The sequence below is a fragment of the Octopus sinensis genome, linkage group LG15 (assembly GCF_006345805.1).
Source record: "Octopus sinensis linkage group LG15, ASM634580v1, whole genome shotgun sequence".
NCBI classification, from domain to species: Eukaryota; Metazoa; Mollusca; class Cephalopoda; order Octopoda; family Octopodidae; genus Octopus; species Octopus sinensis.
In genome coordinates, this window is record NC_043011.1 from 6,519,721 (window position 1) to 6,539,516 (window position 19,796).

The following is a 19,796-nucleotide window of genomic DNA, read 5'->3' on the forward strand; positions in this document are numbered from 1 at the left end:
AGTGGTTGGCGTTAGGAAGGGCATCCAGCTGTAGAAACTCAGCCAGATCAGATTGGAGTCTGGTTCGCCAGACCTCAGTCAAATCGTCCAACCCATGCTAGCATGGGAAGCGGATGCTAAACGATGATGATGTGTACACAAGTAGTCAGCTATGCCAGGGACACTTGTACCTTCAGTGGAATCGAGTGTGACAAGAAGCCGGACTATTTAAACTTCAAGTAGAGTCCATGCGATGGTCTTCCACAATTCCCCAGTTTGAGGTAAGCAATGATTATGCTAAAAGACCTTTGCCAGTGGCACTGTGACATTGATGTGTGTGGTTCAGTCTGAAGAGCAGCGAGGGTGATTAAAGTGACTAACAAGTAATTCCGGGCCAAAAAGCTTGTCGACTGAGGGAGGAAACACCCATAACAACTGTTATTTTGTTAATTATTGCAAAGCTGGAAAAATGTTACCAGTTTTTCGTTTTTGGATTTGTGTGTTGAAGCATATACTCTTGTTTCTGGAGAGAGTCATTCTCTTTTGATGCCTTATGATTTAACACACTCACCAGTAAAATTTCCACTTATTCCTTTTTTATTTTTCTAAAATTTTCATTGCGTCTTGCAACCTTTGCAATAGTTTTGACTCAAAACTACTGAAAATGTTGCAAGATGCAACAAAAATTTTAGGAAAAAAAATTTGAGAAAAAATTGGAAATTTTACTGGTGAGTGTGTTAAATTATAAGGCACAAAAAGAAGAGAATGACTCTCTCCAGACACAACAGAGTTACCGGTATTATTTTACAAAATATATGTCTATACACCTTTGTATATATTGTGTCTGCACATATATGAATATATAAATGATTGTTCATGTGTCAAGCTGTGTATATAAAAACAATTTAACATTAAACTGAAGAATTATACAATAGTTTTTGTTAGAGTATATGTTTATTAGACTTTTACAAGGAAAAAAAAAATTGATAGTGACTTTGAAGTTTTGAGTCGCTTACCTACCAGACTGTCTGACAAAGGAAAGCGAGTTGAAACTTGAAAGTTACTATCAAACTTTTCCTTGTGAAAGTTTAAATAACATATGTATATATATGTGTGTGTGTGTATGTATATATATATATACACACACATATACACACGATTATGGATTTGAAAATGATTTGGATAAATTTTTTTTTCATGTTTATTACAAGAACACCTTGATGTAGAAAAAAAAATGTGATATCATATCATATATATATTATAGTATAGTATATATATATATATATATATATATATATAATGATATGCATATTATATATATATAGGTATGTATGTATAATTTCACGTCTGGAATTAAAAAAAAAAGGTAAAAACAACCAACAAAACTGACCCATTTTGTTGCTCTGACCCCTTGACCATCCCCTTCTTGTAACTGGAAGTGATAAAAGTTCAAAATTGATGAAATGTTTCACAAACAATCAAAAAAATAATAGCCATGACTCTTTAGGGTTTTCATTTTTTTTTCTTTTAGAGGGAGCAGGGTTAGGGGTCACTCAACTTCAGTCTATTTTCTTTTTTTTTTTAATTGTTTATTTTATTTTATTGGTTTTGGGCCGAAATACATTTTTTTTTTACAATGTATTTTATTCAATTTTTGTTTATATATATATATATTTAGATATATGTTTTATATATTTTAATGCCCCATTTTATTATTATTATTTTTGATCATTTTTTTTTTGTTTTGTTATACACTTGTCTCTTTTTTGAATTTACTTGTTAAACTATCCTGTCTCTGAGGTAACCAAACATTTCCTATACTTTCAGAATCCGAACTTGATCCAGAATCGTCCTCCTCCTCTTCCTCCTCCTCATCGTCGTCCTCTGCCAATTTTGCAACACGCCGGCCCCGTGTTCTGCGATGTTCGTAAGAACTGAAAGATCGAGGGAACCAGTACAGGTTGCTCTTCATGTCGTGGCTCTCCTCTTGCATCCCCCCCTCTTCCTCACATTTTTTCAGCAGTTTCTGAATGACTTTTTCCTGATATGAATGGTTCACATAAGCGTATGGAACTTTCGGAGGACGATTTTTGAACTGTTCGTCCCAGCCGAGTGAGTGTTGCTTGGAGAGACGTGAATGTCTGTGAGTATTTCGGTGCCGGCGCTGATGGGTGGGATCGGAATGGTGATCCGAGTCGTGATTTTTTGCAGAGTGTTTTGAACACTGGATCTGACTGTCCGACTCGTGGAACACAAACTGATTGTCATTCAACTGTTTGTTGTTGTTGTTGTTGCTGCTGCTGCAGTTGTTCTCATCGGAATCGCATTTGCAGCCGATATGATTGCTTTCGAAATTGGGGGGGTGGGGGGTACGTTGCTGGGGGTTGGTGTACGGTGGCAGTTGTGTGGGGTCAGTTTTTGATGGCTGGCCTTGTTGATTGTGATGATGGTGGTGATGATGATGGTGATGATGATGATGCTGCTGCTGCTGCTGCTGTTGTTGCTGATGCTGTGGTAGCTGGTTGACAAGGCCACCACTTCCGCTACTCAAATAGCCATCCTCACCAGTTTTGTTGCTGCTGCTGCTGCTACTGCTGCTGCTGCTGCACACAAAGTCCGCAGACTTTGCAGCATTATTTTCTAGGTGGGGTGGAGGTAGATAGAAATTCTGTCGTGGAGGTCCAAAAGGCGCATTTTGGTTATTTTTATCTAATGGCAACGAACACTCATTGTTTGATGATGTGAGATGATTCTCTTTCACCAAATCTGGAGGATTGGTTAGTGTTGATGGAAGAAGGCCCTGGGCCAGTGGCGCTGGCTTTACCGGGTCCTTGTTGCTATTTTGAAAGGCAGAATTATGAACAGATTCGGGTGGCAAGTATCCTTGTAGGACATGATTTTCAGGGCATTCCACATTAGCACTTCTGTCTGCACTCACCTCACTCTGGCCATCAAAATCCCGTAACCTCGGAACGGAACCGTCCCTCACCATATACTCATTCGGTTGATCAGCAGCCTCGACTGCCTTGCCAATTTTTGGTAATGTGTTGCAGCGCTTCGGTTGAACAGGAGTGAATGCACTTGAATGTTGATAGGAAGTGAGGGACGATGCCCCAGGAGAATGACAGTGAGGTAGCGTTTGAGAGCCAGATGGGGATATAAAGCTACAAGATGGGCTTGCTGTTATTGTTTCTGGGGATGTGGGGCCTCCCACTGGAGGTATTTGGTTTCTATCTAATGGCAAAGAGGGGAATAATGGTTCATGGATGTTGAGGGGTAACTGGTTTGGGATTTTGCCAGGGACTGGCTGTTTTTGGAGGCCGACACCACCATTCTTCACATCGTCTGCATTGGCTTGGATCTGAATTTCAATACTCCAGTGAGTATTGGCATCAGAACTGGTGCAGTGGCTGTAACGTTTGGTCGAGTCATCAAAATTGACCGAATTGAAGTCACTGATGTCTTTGTTGATTTCTTTGTTTATTAACTTGAGATGATTGTGTCGGTTCTTCTCCCAGAATTTCTTAGCAACACCATTCTGCCGAGGGTTGTAAAAATTGGGGTAAGGTGCCTCATGTGCACTGCTGACTGACCCATCGGTGAACGTGGCAGGTTGGATTGGCACAAGATTGATCTGTTTGATTGGGCGGTCGACAACTTTTACTTTGTTGCTACGCTCATTGTTGTACATTTTGCCAGTCAGGGACTCTCCATCGACGCTGCTACCCGAGCGCACATGCCCATTGATGTGAGTCATGTGATTGACATTCGGTGGTGTGATGCGAGCGATTTCCACTTCGTCTTTCTCGCAGCAGAAGAATCGCCTCCAACAGTCTCGGGAATCATCTCGTAAAAGACAAAAGAAACCGACCAAAAATCCACCTAGAATAATACTGGATAATCCATAGAGATAACTGAAGATTATTTCTTGTTTTGGGACGATGGCACGAAATGGCTGGGCCACAGCGAAAGCAGCACACACCCATGCAACGATAAATAAGAAGAGGAAGGTTACTAAAGCTCTGAGCTGGGTGATGGGGCGTCGTTCCTCATCTAATATACTAGAGATGCTGGAAATATTACTGTCATCTGAATGGATGGAGCGATTGTCTGGCTGGTTTCTGCTACCACTAACACTACTACCGCCACGATGGTGGTTGTTGACATGCAATGGTATACTGGGCGGAGCTTGGTGAGGTTGGTTTGTATTGTTGTTGTGGTGATGATGATGATGATGATGGTGATGTGGGTGAAGATGCTCCTGGTTAGGAGAGAGCTCAATTTCATTGACGTGCAGCTCCTCTGTTTCTTCAGAGTAGCTTGGATTGGTCGACGATCCTCGAATAACACAAGAGATTCGCAGAAAGTAGACAAGGTTGATTCCAACCAGCAATGCCACTGGCCCATAGAATGCTCCAAGACCAGGATCCCAGGAAAGATAACAACTGCAACGAAAACGAAATCATTTCATTATTCTAGAAATCTTTTTCAGGTCAAATTTACTTTGCCTTTTTTCAGGAAGAATAAATAAAAAATACTGGAATTGATTCTTCTCGTGTTTACTGTGCCAAATTGGCAGACTTAGAGAGAGAGATGGTCAAAGCCAAGTCTAAAAATGCCCAAAGCATGCTGTATATTATGATGGCACCAAGGATTTCAGGCTCATTGAAAGGTAACACACATACCATTGCTATTATGCAAAAGTGTTGTAAGTCCAAAATGCTTTTTCAGAAAATGAAAAAAATAGTTTCACCATTCCATAGCAAAGCCGTTGTACAACACTTTAACAATTTTTTATATCTTGGCAGCTGGAGATAGCATAGTTTAACCAAAAGAACCGGTTATTACAAGCAAAAATAAATATTGAAAAAAAAAAACAAAAAAAAAACGCATTTGGCCAAATTTGGACATACGACAGTTTAATATAATAGCAATGATATATGTTCACACTCAACAATATACGCGCACACATATAATAAAAAACGAAACACCTTTATGCCTGCTTTGTATGATTTTGGGGGTTAAACAATTATGTACTGAGCCTGGGACTATAGTAGAGACACTTGCCCAGGGTACCATGCAGTGGAATTGAACCTAAAATCATGTGGTTGAGAAAAAGTTCTTACCAAACAGTCATGCTTCTGCTATATCTAAACACACACACACACATTAGTTGTAGGATTTATTAGAATCTTGTGCCAAATGATGAATGGTCAGAGTGAGACAGAAACATGTGTCTTGCTGTAAAGAAGATACACTGTTACCCAGCCAGAGGGAAGAGCAAGAGAGAGAGAGAGTGGAAGAGAGTAAGAGTGCAGGAGAGAGAGTGGAAGAGAGTAAGAGTGCAGGAGAGAGAGTGGAAGAGTGCAGGAGAGAGATGGTGGTGAAGTGCTGAGGCATACTCACAGGAATGGGGATCAGAATATAAATGGGATGGTTGAGTAAAGGAAGAAAGAGATAGATAGATGGAGGCGAGTGCCAGAGCATAATCTCAAGGTACAGAGGTCATACTATAGAGGGCAGGGTGTTGTCAAAGAAGCAATACCGTAAGTAGCTGGGTGGAGAATGCAGTGACTGGTAAAAACATAGGTATAGAGAAAGGGGTGGGGTATATAGAGGGGATGATAAAGTGAGCAGGGCAGTGAGGACAGGGTTGTGGAGTGAGAGATGAGCATGAAAGAGGAGATGCGAGGCAGAGAAGAGATGTAGTTTGTTTTGTTAGGGTAGGGTGTGTGTGAAAAGTTTTATTGTTACATATGGGTGGAGCACACAGCATTTCTAGAAATCTGTTTTGCTAACATGGGTGAGTCTTCTCAAGAACCTATTACCTTTGCATAATGTAAGTTATGAAGAAAGGCTGAAGACGCTCGACCTTTATTCTCTAGAAAAACGCCGCTGCCATGGTGATCTCATTCTTGCTCACAACATCATAAGCGGAAAGTGTAACCTCTCGAAAGAGCTGTTCTTCATTCCTGCTTCAGAGCGTCGGCTGCGGGGTCATTCCGAAAAGCTCTATCTGCGACGATTTCATCTCAATCGAAGGAGAGGGGCTTTCTCCGTCCGGGTTGCGGATCCGTGGAATAAGCTGCCGGACAAGATGGTGAAGATGCCGACGACCGCTCGGTTCAAAGTCTCCCTTGACCACAAGTGGCCTGAACTCTTTACATGAGCACCACCCTGTACATAACTCCATGTCCCCCTATATGGCCTTGCTTTTTGCTTTTTGAGCCAAAAATTAACTAACATATATGGTTGTACACTTAAACTGTTCCCCCTTCCCATCCATAAACATTTGACTAAGGACTTTTCAATTGAAATCTGTTTAGGGAATAAAACGTTTGGCTACAGCTGGAGTAAGTCTCGTCATTTAATATCTAATTAAACTATTATTTCATGTTTAACCCCTTGACAATGGTTGACATAAATATGTGATCACACTTTTGCTTGCCTACCCGTGGTTAATGTAAATATACGATGTAGAGCTACCCTACATCTATCATGGACTTTTTAGCGGCTGACGTATGTTTACGTTCGCTATCGTTTACTTTATCTCTTGAGGTGTGTGCGCTCGCTGTCCCGAGCATTATCTTAGCTATTTTAGGTTACGTTCAAGTCATGAGACTAACAGTAGACCAATGACATGCGGATACTTTACATACATATGCATTGGTACAGGAGGTATAAAAGTAACGGTCCCCAGTGAAAACGCATCATAATTCAAAATGTCTTCAAATCAATTACAACAAGTTCTGCGTTTGCGCTTTGGTCCTCCATCAGTGAATTTACGCTCGTCATCGCACCCGACAACACCTGTGGCAACCAACTCGTCGTTGCGTCAAACATCGGCACGACCGACACCTACGTCAACTTGCTCATCGTCGTGTCAAACATCTGCTCGACCGTCACCTACACGTGAAACTTAGCCGCGACCTTGTAGTTCTGGTGTTGCTGCGGAGGCCGGTGATACTCCTTCAGCAAGTGATACTCCTTCGTGTCAGACCACACCCACATCCTCAGCTCCATTGTCAGCTGCTGCTGCTGAATCGAGAGGTACTGATGATTCAGGCTCAGACTTTTCTGATGATTTTTGACTCATCCGATGGTGATTCTGGCTGCGAGATTTTGCCGAACTCTGATCCAGGTACTTTGCAATTGCTGCGAAACAACAGAAGGGCAAGAGTCGATGGCCCTGGCCAGCTGAATGTGGTGTGGTGGAGAATAGACAATTTTTGGCGATGATACGGATTCTCAGGCAACTCCGGGATAAAAGTGAACCTGAATAATCACAGTTCGTCCTTGGAAATATTCCACGAGTTTCTCACGGAGGAACTTTTCGAGGATATGGCAGACGAAACGAACGACTACGCTGCTACTCATCCTCAACGTGAATCCGAGCATAGCACCAACTGGTTCCCGACGAAAGGCGATGAATTCAAAGTGTTTCTTACGCTGCTTATCTCATGGGCATCGTAAGAAAACCCACCCTTGGTCCGTATTGGTGTAGGAACCGTCAAACGGCGACACTGTTTTTCACCGACACGATGCCGCGCAATCATTTTTTCGTGCTACTGAAAAACCTACACTTCAACTCGCGCGTCAACACTGATGACAGGCTGCACAAACTTCGGCCAATTGTTGATGCAGTTGCAGACAATTTTGAAACTGTCCATATACCTATGCAAGATATTTCCACAGAAAGTCTCTGGGAATTCAAGGGGCGGTTGCGATTCAGACGGTACAACCCTAGAAATACGTGTGTGCTTTGGAGTGAAAGTATATTATGTTTGTCACTCATCCGGTGTCACACGTGGCTATACCTGGAACTATAAACTATATACTGGCGATGACAGGGTCGCGGACGTTCTAGCATCAACTAATGTCATCATGCCATTGAATGTCGAACTGTTAGACAAAGGGCATAACATTTATATGGATAACTGGTTTTCTAGTCCCGACTTGTTTCAGCAGCTGCAGGCCAGGAGAACAAACGACTGTGGGATGGTCCACGCTTTCTTGAGGAACATGCCCCTTGATCTTCGAAAGCCAAAACTTGAGAAAAGATAATTTGCATACCGTTCGACGAACAGTGGTCTCCTGGCAATGGTCTGGTGAGACAGAAAGTATGTGACCATGCTGAGTACAATGCACTCTGCTGCAATGTCTGAAACTGGCAAACGGAATCGTGCAGGGGACCCCATCATAAAACCCGATGTACAGGACTACAACAGAGCAATGAGTGGGGTGGATAGATCCGATCAGCTGGCTACCATGCACAAATCTGCACGAAGATTCGGAAAATGGTACAAAAAAATATTTTTGTACATTGTGGATATGGCACTCGTGAACACACATCTGATCTGGCGAATGCTGGGTGGCGAAGCAACTGGACTTGCATTTCGCGAGGCCTTGATAAATGAAATTATCGAAGCTTCTTAGCTGCCCAACCACCGAATGCATGGACATCCTCACGCCCGACCTACTCCAAATTGGCTTCTGAACCGACGAGGACATTTCCCGCGCTTCGTACCGCCAACGGGAAAAAACCAGAATCTGGCATGGAAATGTGTTGTATGCACCTCACACCATTGTAGGCGTGAAAACAGATATCGTTGTCCAGATTGTGTTGTGTCCCATTGCATAATACCGTGTTTTGAGTTGTACCACACGCAAGCTATTTTCTGAACTTGAGCAGAATAACTCGTGCATATCATATTATGATAAATAGCTTCACATAGTTCGTTTTCGTAAACTGGTAGACGTAAATGTATGACACTATGTTATTGTAATGGTGAACATAGACACAAGCTCGTTGGCACTTGTGTGTTTGTGTGGCCTCACTAGGTAAAAAAAAACCCCGGAGCAGTGTCTTGCATGCTTCGGATAATACCTGCGTCAAGGTATAAATATATATTTTTTGTACACAAAATAGGTGCAGGAGTGGCTGTGTGATAAGTAGCTTGCTTATCAACCACATGGTTCCGGGTTCAGTCCTACTGTGTGGCACCTTGGGCAAGTGTCTTCTATAGCCTCGGGCCAACCAAAGCCTTGTGAGTGGATTTGGTTGACAGAAACTGAAAGAAGTCCATCATATATATATATATATATATATATATATATATATATATAAGTTCATCAAAAATTTAGATTCAGATGAATATGGTACTTAAGTTAAAGGCACCAGAATTTGGTATGGTATTATCCATATTATAATCACCCCATTTGATATATATATATATATATATGTGTGTGTGTGTGTGTGTATGTATGTATGTATGTATCTGTTTGTCCCCCCTCCCCACCGCCTGACAACAGATGTTGGTGTGTTTACGTGCCCGTAACTTGTCTCTGATCAAACCGTCTTAGTTTGGTCCGAGTGGAAGATTCCTGGAATGATTTTAAATTGATCCGATACTCGCAGGGAAGTAACTTTTGTAATAAAAAAGGGAAATGGTTGGAGAATGGGTGCAAGGGAAATAGGGAGTCTTAGGGAGAGTGTAGGGGCTGTTTTGATGACGATACTTGACGAGGTTAAGTTGAGTCGTTTGGGTACTGATTGCATGAAGGAATGGGGGTGGGGAGAGTGTGAATGTGTGCGATTGCTCGTTAAAGGTTAAAAGATAATCCAACACTTACTAATCCATCCCAGCATAATGGTCCATGTTAACGGCAGCAGTGATGCCACAAATGATCAGTGGAACTCCCCATCCTAAAAGGTAGAATCGCAGCATTGGTTTGGGTGGCAACGGCATGATGAGGGGTTCCGGTGGAGGTGGGGGCGGTCGCTCGGCCTTGGCAAACTTCTTGAGCATGTTGCTGTGGAGAGAAACAGAAAATTGAATGACACAACAAGCACTGATGACATCATCATCATCATCTACACACACACACACATCAATGAACAGTGTGTCTCATAATAACAAGACTTGTCTTGGTTACACATTAAAACCTTTTCCTGAGAAAATGCATTGGTCCCAGTCTTAGTTACTTGTGTTTAAAGGGTCCCATTAGAAACCCTGGATGTGGAGGCGTATGGCTTAATGGTGAGAGCGTTGAACTCATGGTCGTAAGATTGCGGTTTCAATCCCCGTGGTGGTGGTGGTAGTGGTATATTGTGTCCTTGGGCAAAGCTCTTCATTCTGGTGGCTCCAGGTCACTCAGCTGGTAAAAAGGAGTCATCCTGCAACAGACCAGCATCCTGTCCAGTGAGGAATATATATATATATATATAATATATATATATATGCTTTATTTAAAGCAGCAGAAACTTCAACAAAACCTGTTACTCTGAGTTTCACGTTCCCGTTCGTCGGACAGTTTTTGCTAGAATAGAACCGATATGTCAATTCTATCCAGACTAGTATAAATGCTACACCTTTAAAAATGGACTTGTTTGATTGGTCCTTTACAAATAACGGTCAATTTTTGAGCGATAAACAAAAATGAGCTCAAAAAAAAAAAAAATAATAATATATATATATATAAAATTATTAAATTCGAGGAAGTAGGACCAATCAAACAAGTCCATTTTTAAAGGTGTAGCGTTTATACTAGTCTGGATAGAATTGACATATCGGTTCTATTCTAGCAAAAACTGTCCGACGAACAGGAATGTGAAACTCAGAGTAACAGGTTTTGTTGAATTTTCTACTGCTTTTAAATAAAGCATATTACTCTACCACTGGTATTTGAGTACTCTTTTTTCCACCTTGTTTCACATTTATGTGTTTACTCCGGTATATATATATATATATATGGCAGAGAAACTGGGAAAGCAACCCATGCTCCTTGCAAAGTGATGAAGATTAACCATACACCCTGTACATAAGCATATATATAAATACAGGCAACACACACACATTCTCGTATTTTACATCCATTTTCCAAGCCTACACAATTCCAAGATTATACACACGTTAATCCCGGAGTATTTGTTGTTGTAAAATAGTTGTGTTTATGATGGTAACCAAACCACTTTTATTTACTAAGACATTCTGACAACTTGGAATTCTATCTTTTACTAGCAGTATCGCCCAGCGTTGCTTGGGTTTGTTTCGACCCTTTAGAATTGGAATTTTTGAAAAGTAAAAATTTGCATTATGTAGCTTGTTATTCTCTTTAAGTGAACATTTTTCTGGTTGAAATACACTGAAAAATGGCGACACAGCAGTAAAAAAATCGTAAAAATGGAGTTTTTCATAGAAAAAAAGAACCTTTTTGATGTAAATAATTTTTGGTATTAACATGGTCCTTCTACGGAAGGAAGAGCAAGCCTTCTTCTATCATACTCTCAATTTTGGTCAACTTGTGCTGCAGGGTCTCGGAGGAGATAGTGTTAGTTGAAGGCTACCAAACCTGCCATACACAGACAACTTCAGCTTTATATAGAGAGAGATTAATAATGTTGCTTCCTGCACAATATTATTGAATTACAAAAGAATTGAAGAGGTTCATGCCTTTCCCAATGGTAAGCAATGAACAAAAAGTTGTACAAATCCATCAGGAAACCATCAAAACTTTGCACTCTTTCTGTATCTGCTGAATGCCATGCACTGAATTATTTATTTACTCCCTTGATGCCAAGGTAGACGATGGCTGTTGTGTTGTTTGCTTCTGCCTAGAAACCTACTGTTTGCCATGTTCACCTCCATATCTTTGGAATTCTTGACCATTCTTCCATGTTTGAACACTGGAACTTACACTATAAATCTTTAACTGATTCCTGAATGAAATCCCAAGGGATTGCAGCCAGATATTCCTGTAGACAAATTCTGGTGAACCCTCTGAATTGTTCTTAAAGTTCCAAGAAAAACACTCGTACAAAGCTTGAACCATTCTCCAGAGTGATATGTTTCTAATGAACTTTCTCCAAGTTACACAATATTGTCAAAAATCTTTGCACAGCTGACACACACACACACGGGAGTTATTAAGACCAATACAGCAAAGGTCAAATATCTAAATAGTTGTACTCAGTATAAATGATAAAAGCTTAATGCTGGCTAGAACTGATCTTGTATCTGTTGCAGATTTTAGCCCCTATGTTTCTCCTCCAGGGGCACTGATATATTATATCATGCGGCTATGAAGCAATGGCCGGCCGTGTGTTAACAGCCATTGATACTGACAACAAATTGAATCCTGCAAAAGTAACCATGTGAGTGTGATGTGGTGGTGTTGATGCCTTGTGGAGGTGACATTGATGTGAGAACAATAATAAACAAGCAACAGTCAAACTGAAAATAAAACAAAAAAAACCCCAGAAAAGTTGTCTCTTACTTGGAGGTGATGGTCACCCAGAAGATACAGCAAAGAGAGCAGTAGTGAATACAAATGCCAACGATTTGACAGGCCCTCCTGTTGTCCACCCGGTTGATACCCATTGTAAAACCAATGACCAGAAGTAATATACTGATGCTGATGTTGATTACAGAATGTTTCATCTTCTTAGGGACTCGGATGAACCTGGACAAGACAAAAAAAGACAACTGTTGAGTCACTTCGTTACAAACAAAGCAGGATATCTATATATTCGAAGGGATAAACTTTTGAACAACATCTTATGAAATAAATAAATAAATAAGACATGCAATTATTTCTGTATGTATTTCTGGAAGCCTGGGATGAGAAATAAATTAATCAGTTTCAGTGTTCTTTAATGGTTCATCAGTATTTACTCCTTTTATTTCTAAAAATACTCAGACAATGCAATAAAAAGTTATTTATTAAGCATAAACAGACATGTTTCCAGGTAGAACTTCGTTTACAAAATAAGCAACATTGATGGCCAGACAAGGATTACTAAGGGGCCAAAAAGTGAAGGTCAAGTATGCATAAATACATTATATATACATAAAGGCGGTGAGCTGGCAGAAACGTTAGCACGCCGGGCGAAATGCTTAGCGGTATTGCGTCTGTCATTGCGTCATGAGTTCAAATTCTGTCGAGGTCGACTTTGCCTTTCATCCTTTCGGGGTCGATAAATTAAGTACCAGTTACGCACTGAGGTCGATGTAATCAACTTAATCCGTTTGTCTGTCCTTGTTTGTCTCCTCTGTGTTTAGCCCCTTGTGGGCAATAAAGAAGCATATATATAAATACATGCACACATATACAAATGGAGACCAGTGTCCAGGTATGAGCGTCCACATTAGATGGCTGCTTTCACTGACCATTGTGAATGTGCTTAAAATAAAGAAACTATTAACCCTTTCGTTACCGTATTTATTTTGAGATGCTCTGTGTTTCTTTCAATTATTTTAAATATAACAAAGAATTTAGTAAAATAACTTAGTTATCATTAAGCTAGTATTAGGAATATAAATTGCGACTAAGGTTTGGTGGTATATTTTGATGCAAAACTTATGAAAACAAGACATTTGTACAACAGAGCCAGAGCCGGTTTTGGCCGGGTTGGTAACAAAAGGGTTAATATTATTGTTAAGGCGGTGAGCTGGCAGAGTCGTTAGCAAGCTGGACAAAATGTCCTTAAGTTCTGAGTTCCACTGAGATTGACTCTACATTCCATTCTTTTGGAGTTGATGAAATAAGTACCAGCTAAATACTGGGGTTCACGTAATTGACTGGCCCCTCCCCTGCCTACTGCAGAAAGAATTATAATCATTGTTATTATTAGCAACTGCTTGGCTCTGTTTGATGAGGTCTATGGTCAAACATGCTCCACCATGACCATCCTGTATCAGGGATTACACTCTTCATGATGTCCTTCCTTATTTTTGACATTGGCGTGTAATTTGAAGGAAGTTTGACTGCTATTTCTTGCAGATCAATTGAACATATAGAGTTTCTCGCCGGCTCATTATATGTTGGATAGAAGGTAGGTGTAAGGCATATGACGAGGGAGTGGGGGAATCTGCCATTACCTGACAAGCTTGTATTTATATACCATCATCAGCATTGTTTAACGTCTGCCTTCCATGCAGGCACAGGTTTGACAGGAGCCGGCCAGAGAGGAGCCTGCACCCCAGACTTCTGTGACTCTTTTGACATGGATGCCCTTTCTAACACCAACCACTCAGCAGAATGGACTGAGGGGTTTTTACATGGCACCAGCACAGGCAAGATCAGTTCTGGCATGGTTTTTGCAGTTGGATGCCCTTCCAAATGCCAATCACTTCACAGTGTGGACTGGATGCTTTTTAAGTGGCACCAGCATTGGTAGGGTCACCGAGTAACTTACAAGTTGCTAAACTCATTTTTATAAAATATATTAATGAAAAATTCTAACAAAATGTTAAAAAATAAAAAAAGAGGTTTGAAATATCCCTCCTGCCTCTCCCAACACCATAGCTTACATTAAACAAAATTTGGGGGTTGAAATTCCTTTGTCTTTTCTGGTATTTGTCATACTTGGCTCAAATATTCTCCCTGTTCTATGCTCCAACTGGCCAGTCCCAGCCCTACATCTCCCCTACAACGTCAAACTAAACAATAAACAATTGCATCATCAAATCCTTGAAGAGAGCAGATAATTAATAATTAACCCCAAACAATATGAATAAACAATCCTTACATTTCACAGAATGATTGGAATGCCCAGAGGGGTTAAACACAGCTGTTATGACTTTAAACAAAGAATTAATTAGCAGGTGGCATGTAAAAAGCACCGTTTGATTGTGGTCGATGCCAGGCCTGCCTGACTGGCCCCTGTGCTGGTGGCACGTAAAAAGCACCCACTACAATCGTGGAGTGGTTGGTGTTAGGAAGAGCATCCAGTTGTAGAAACCTTGCCAGATCAGATTGGAGCCTGGTGCAGCCTCCTGGCTTAACAGTCTTCAGTCAAACTGTCCAACCCATGGAAAGCAGATGTTAAAAAATGACGGTGATAATGATATGGAAATAAAGAAATTGAAACAAAATGTTTCTAAAATTTACGATTAATTGACCAGATGGGCTTTAAATAAAAATAAATAAAACAGTGTATTCCAGGATAAAAATGACTTTTTGGCCCCAAAAGCCGAAGCTCTTTCAACTGGCCACAGTTTAGATCGGCCCAAAGCTCCTCGCTATCAACGTATGTTGGTCTCACCTGAAACAAGTTGTGTATGTGAGTATGACAGCCATTGTGCAGAGGACACAGACACAGCTGCCGAAATATATGACAGGTTCCATCATCACAAAGCCAGTCCTCAGTGCCGGAGTCAGGTTCTGTAGAGAGAACAAGAAGAGGAAGATGTGTGGGTTGGGGGTAGATATAACAGTGATACAGGAATAACAAAATTGGGGATCGGTATAGTTAAGGAATGATAGAATGTAGGAATAGGTGGATAGAGAAATACAAGAATAAAAGAATGAGAAAGTTTTGAGTAAAGGAACACCGCGTACACACACACACACACACACTGATATATTGGGTCATCTCACAAATGCAGTTTTTTATACTTCTTTTATTTTCAAAATTAAGATAAACAAAGTTCTTTTTTAATCTAAAATATACTCTCCTTCATTTTCTACAATGCTCTTCCATCTATCTGGTAGACTTGTAAGGCCCCTCTTCCAAAATTCTCTTGTCCGTGATGAAAAATACTCCTCCAGTACTGTTCTGGCCTTGTCTACAGAGTTCATATTTTTTCCATTCAAATGATTTTGACTGCAGAATAAATTATAATCAGATGGGGCAATGTCTGGCGAACATGATGGGTGAGGCATCGTTTCCCATTTAAACTGCTCCAGCCTTTGGAATGTCATCCTTGCTGCATGTGGTCAAACATTATCCTGATGGAAGAACACCTTTTATCTTGAAACCAAAGATGGTCATTAACCTTCTAGCGCTGACTTAAGCCACTCAAGCCGCTCACAATAGATCTCCTTTTTTTTTATCGTTTGGTTTGGATCTAAAAGTTCAAAGTGGACTAAACCTTTCATATCCCACCAAACAGACAACAACACTTTACGTGGATGAAGACCTTTAGCCTGGAGTGCCGGTGTTTCTTCTTTCCCTACTCACTGTCTTTGGCACTTGACGTTTTTATAGAGAACCCATTTCTTGTCACCAGTCACTGTTTGATCCAAAAAAAGTTCATTTGTGAAATGTGACAACAAAGAAGAGTAGACATTCACTCTCTGCATGCAATTAGACTTGGAAAGTTTGTAAGGAACCCATCGACCCAATTTGCTGACATTTTCTGATGGCATGCAGATGTCGATGGATGGTTGAATGACCAAATCTAAGCTTCTCTGCTAGTTCCTCAACAATTACAATGGGATTTTGTTCCACCAGGGTTTGCGGAATGTCCTCGTTGAGCTCTACAGATCTTCCAGGAAAAGGCTCGTCTTCTAGGTTGTAGTTTCTGGGTCCGCTGTTGACACTGGCTTATACTTATTGTCCGATCCCTGTATACTGCATTAATATTCCTTGCACTCTCCGTTGTGTTGTTGCCCTTATTGAACTCATAAAGCAAAATATGCTGAATATCATACTTTGCCACTTCCATTATAGCTTTGCAAAAAAAATAACTATCAAAATCGAACTGCACTCTTCAAAACTTGCACTAAGAATAAGTACAAGGTAAAATTACTACCTGCTTTTATAGTAAGTTGATGCAGGTATTTTCTCCTGTCCTCGTCTGACTTTTAGTTCATGCAATTGAAAAAGAACCCTGTTATTTATGGGATGACCCAATACATAACTACCAATCATTCTCTGACACATCAACAAGAAAATAACGTTTAGTTGTCATCGTCATGTTAAATGATGACGGTGATGATAAAACTTTATTTTCTAGTTAGTGTGTCAGAGAACGATGGGCAGTGGCCATGATTCCTTTCCAGAGCCTCCAAGACTGAAAGGAGGAAGTTTTCAGAGAAGAAGAGGTCTGGCAATTAGAGTTGCAACAGAATGGACACTACTTTGGGTATGCAAAGGCCACAGGGGTGGGGTGGCGGGTATAACAGTCCTTCCGACATGTCTACCATACATCTGTTAATCCATGATGGTTTCGGATAACCTAGGGTAATGCTAAAAGCATGGAGCTGCAATGCAGACATCTTAACCACATGGAACACAGTGTGTGAGTGTTGTGACTGAGAGAGTCAGATGAAGAGATGGACACGAGAGAAATGTTGAAAGGTAAAAAGGCTGAAGAGACTCACTTGTAGCAGAGCAAAATTGGTGAGATGATAACAATGGACGATGGTGTGGTTCCTCTGATGACCGACAATGCTGCAACCGTCTGTACGCCATTCACCCAAACCATCTGGCAAAAGAAACAGAGAATTCATCAGATATCATTGTCTTGGTTACTGAGCAACAACAGATCACACACACACACACACACAAATAAGAAGAGCAAAAATATATTTAGTACATGTTTATTGTTCGTTCCAGAACCATTCCATTTCTGATGCTGTTGCATATAAGTGATTCCACGTCAAAAGTTGCGTCATATTTGCAGGTAATTCTACTGGAATGGTATTTTATCAAACTACCTATTTCTTTACTACCCACAAGGGGCTGAACACAGAGGGGACAAACAAGGACAGACAAACGAATTAAGTCGATCACATCGACCCCAGTGCGTAACTGGTACTTAACTTATCAACCCCGAAAGGATGAAAGGCAAAGTCGACCTCGGCGGAATTTGAACTCAGAACGTAACGGCAGACGAAATACTGTGAAGCATTTCGCCTGGCGTGCTAACGATTCTGCCAGCTCGCCGCCTTATATCAAACTTTATCAAACTACCATTGACACGTGTGTTCTTACACTGTGCACTTGTCTTTTTTGCTTTCTTATCAAAAACTTTTATCCACCCAACCAGAGATAGGTATGTAAGAACTTACTATTACTATAGAAGTCCCAATAAACAGCTTGTAATTTCTCCCGATCCACCGAGGGAGACGTGTGAAACACCAGAATCACAGGATCAGACAAGTTTGTTATAGAATAACCTGAAATGGAATGAAATATAGAGTACATATCATCAGTTCAGTTGTGAAAGATCAGAAAGCAAAAGGAGTTACAAACAATAAAGACTTGGCCATGAAAAAGACGCAAAAGATGCTTTTTAAGATACGTTTTTATCTGAAAATTAATTCGTTAAAATGCATTGGTTTCATTTTACGAGTGGTGAAGGGAGGTAATTCAAATATATGTAAGGGAGATAATTCTGGCCAACTTTCAGAGTAGACACAACGATAAGAAACAAAACGGCCAAGTTTAATTATGCAACGACAGAAATAAACGTTACATTCATGCAGTTAAAGAAAAAAAGAAACAATTATTGGAAAAATAAAGCATTAACAATTAATAATTAATTTAAAGGAAATGTGAAACCAAAAATTATTAATTAATTGAAAGTAGAAAAACTGGGGGAGGGGGGAGGTGGAAAAAAGTATAAAGCAGGGGAGATAACTCATCTACCTGGTTATTTTACCAAGGGAAACAACTCTAGCTTACAGATTTTTTCAGTTTCGTTGTCAACAAGATTTTATACACATCAGTTGGTGTGAATGGTTCTACAGCTTGGTGTCCGGCCTTTCTAAAAACGATTACCAGATATGAAACAACGAAGGAGTCTCTAAGCTAGAAATAGCAGTCAAACTCGCTTAAATCATACCATACCATTTTAGAAAAGAATACATTCAATGATGGCCATGATTAGAAAGTCTTTTGGCAATTAAGGTCTGACCTAAGCTTAAACATCGGCTGATGGACGAATTGTCGGTAATCATGTGGTGGTGGTGGTGGGGCATAAGGAGAGTTAGGTACCTTGCTCAAAGAGGGGCTTTACAAGGATCACAGACATAAGACCCTCTTCTGTGTCCCAGGGCCAACACAATGACAATAAGGAGAGGTCAATTCAAACCCATGTGATCAACATTACATCCATCATCTCACAAATGACGGACGGACAGACTTGCCTGTGTAGCTGATGTTCTCGACGATGAGAACAAAAGAAAAGTTGACCTCCCCCACCCCCGACCCCTTCACAAGGCCAACACATACTTACCAACGCTGCCAGAGATAATCTTCGATGCCACCTTCCATTTTTTCCCTTCCAGTTTCGGGTCCCCTAATTTGATGATTGGAAATCCAGATGGATCCATGATTGATGCAAACTGCAATCCGATAGTTGATGATTTACTGAGCTGTAAATCCGAGTTGTGGAATAAAGTTTCAGGCATATAAATGGCTGATATGGTGTCCTACAAATAAACAACAAAGTAAACGTGCTTATCAATAATACATCCTTTTCAAACTTACACAAGTCTTACACAAATATATTAGTTATTATTATTATTATTATTAATATCAATAATATAATCCATGTCATAGTACCTTCCTAGTTGATTCTATATAACTAGTGAGGCCATCTCCAGGTCGGCAGCGGAAGCGAACATCGGTATAGGGAAGAGTTAAGGTAGGATTGCCTCGCAGAAAGCAAGACATTCCTTTATAGTTTGCCATGGTTTCATTGAAAGCTTCAACATAAATGTTCTGTGTACGGCCGCTCTTGTGACTGTTGCTTTGGAGCACATATTTCGTCATCACTTCAAGACTTTTCATGATTCTGCAGAAGAAACAGAAGCAAAAGAGAAGGAAATATGTGAGGTCAATGGTAAAAGGGAGCAAGAAGAAAGGTGAGAAGAAAAAAAGGGGGATTAAGGGGTTAATAGGTCAATGAAGCTTAGTAAAAATTACAGTAATGTTTGGGAATAGCTAAATAGCAAATTACAGTTGCTTTATCAATGGATGAGTTATTAGGATTAGTTATTTATCATCATCTTTATTGGTAGAAATTGTTAAGAGGATCAAACAAAACATTTTGCAAAGTTTGTTTCAGCTCTTTATAATCTGA

General features: G+C 40.4%; 1 protein-coding gene across 1 annotated transcript in view; it reads right to left on the reverse strand.

Moving 5' to 3' along the window:
• Positions 1-1,479: 1,479 nt before the first annotated feature.
• LOC115219911 (adhesion G protein-coupled receptor A3) overlaps positions 1,480-19,796 on the reverse strand; it is a 211,611-nt gene continuing 193,294 nt past the window's right edge. Inside the window, exons 10-17 of the mRNA XM_029790221.2 lie at positions 19,277-19,508; positions 18,948-19,143; positions 17,779-17,886; positions 17,089-17,192; positions 15,026-15,144; positions 12,256-12,441; positions 9,613-9,792; positions 1,480-4,424 (exon numbers count right to left, since the gene is read on the reverse strand). Of these exons, the coding sequence (XP_029646081.1) occupies positions 1,727-4,424; positions 9,613-9,792; positions 12,256-12,441; positions 15,026-15,144; positions 17,089-17,192; positions 17,779-17,886; positions 18,948-19,143; positions 19,277-19,508 (3,823 nt within the window). The 3' untranslated portion in view covers positions 1,480-1,726. The remainder of the gene's footprint in view (positions 4,425-9,612; positions 9,793-12,255; positions 12,442-15,025; positions 15,145-17,088; positions 17,193-17,778; positions 17,887-18,947; positions 19,144-19,276; positions 19,509-19,796) is intronic.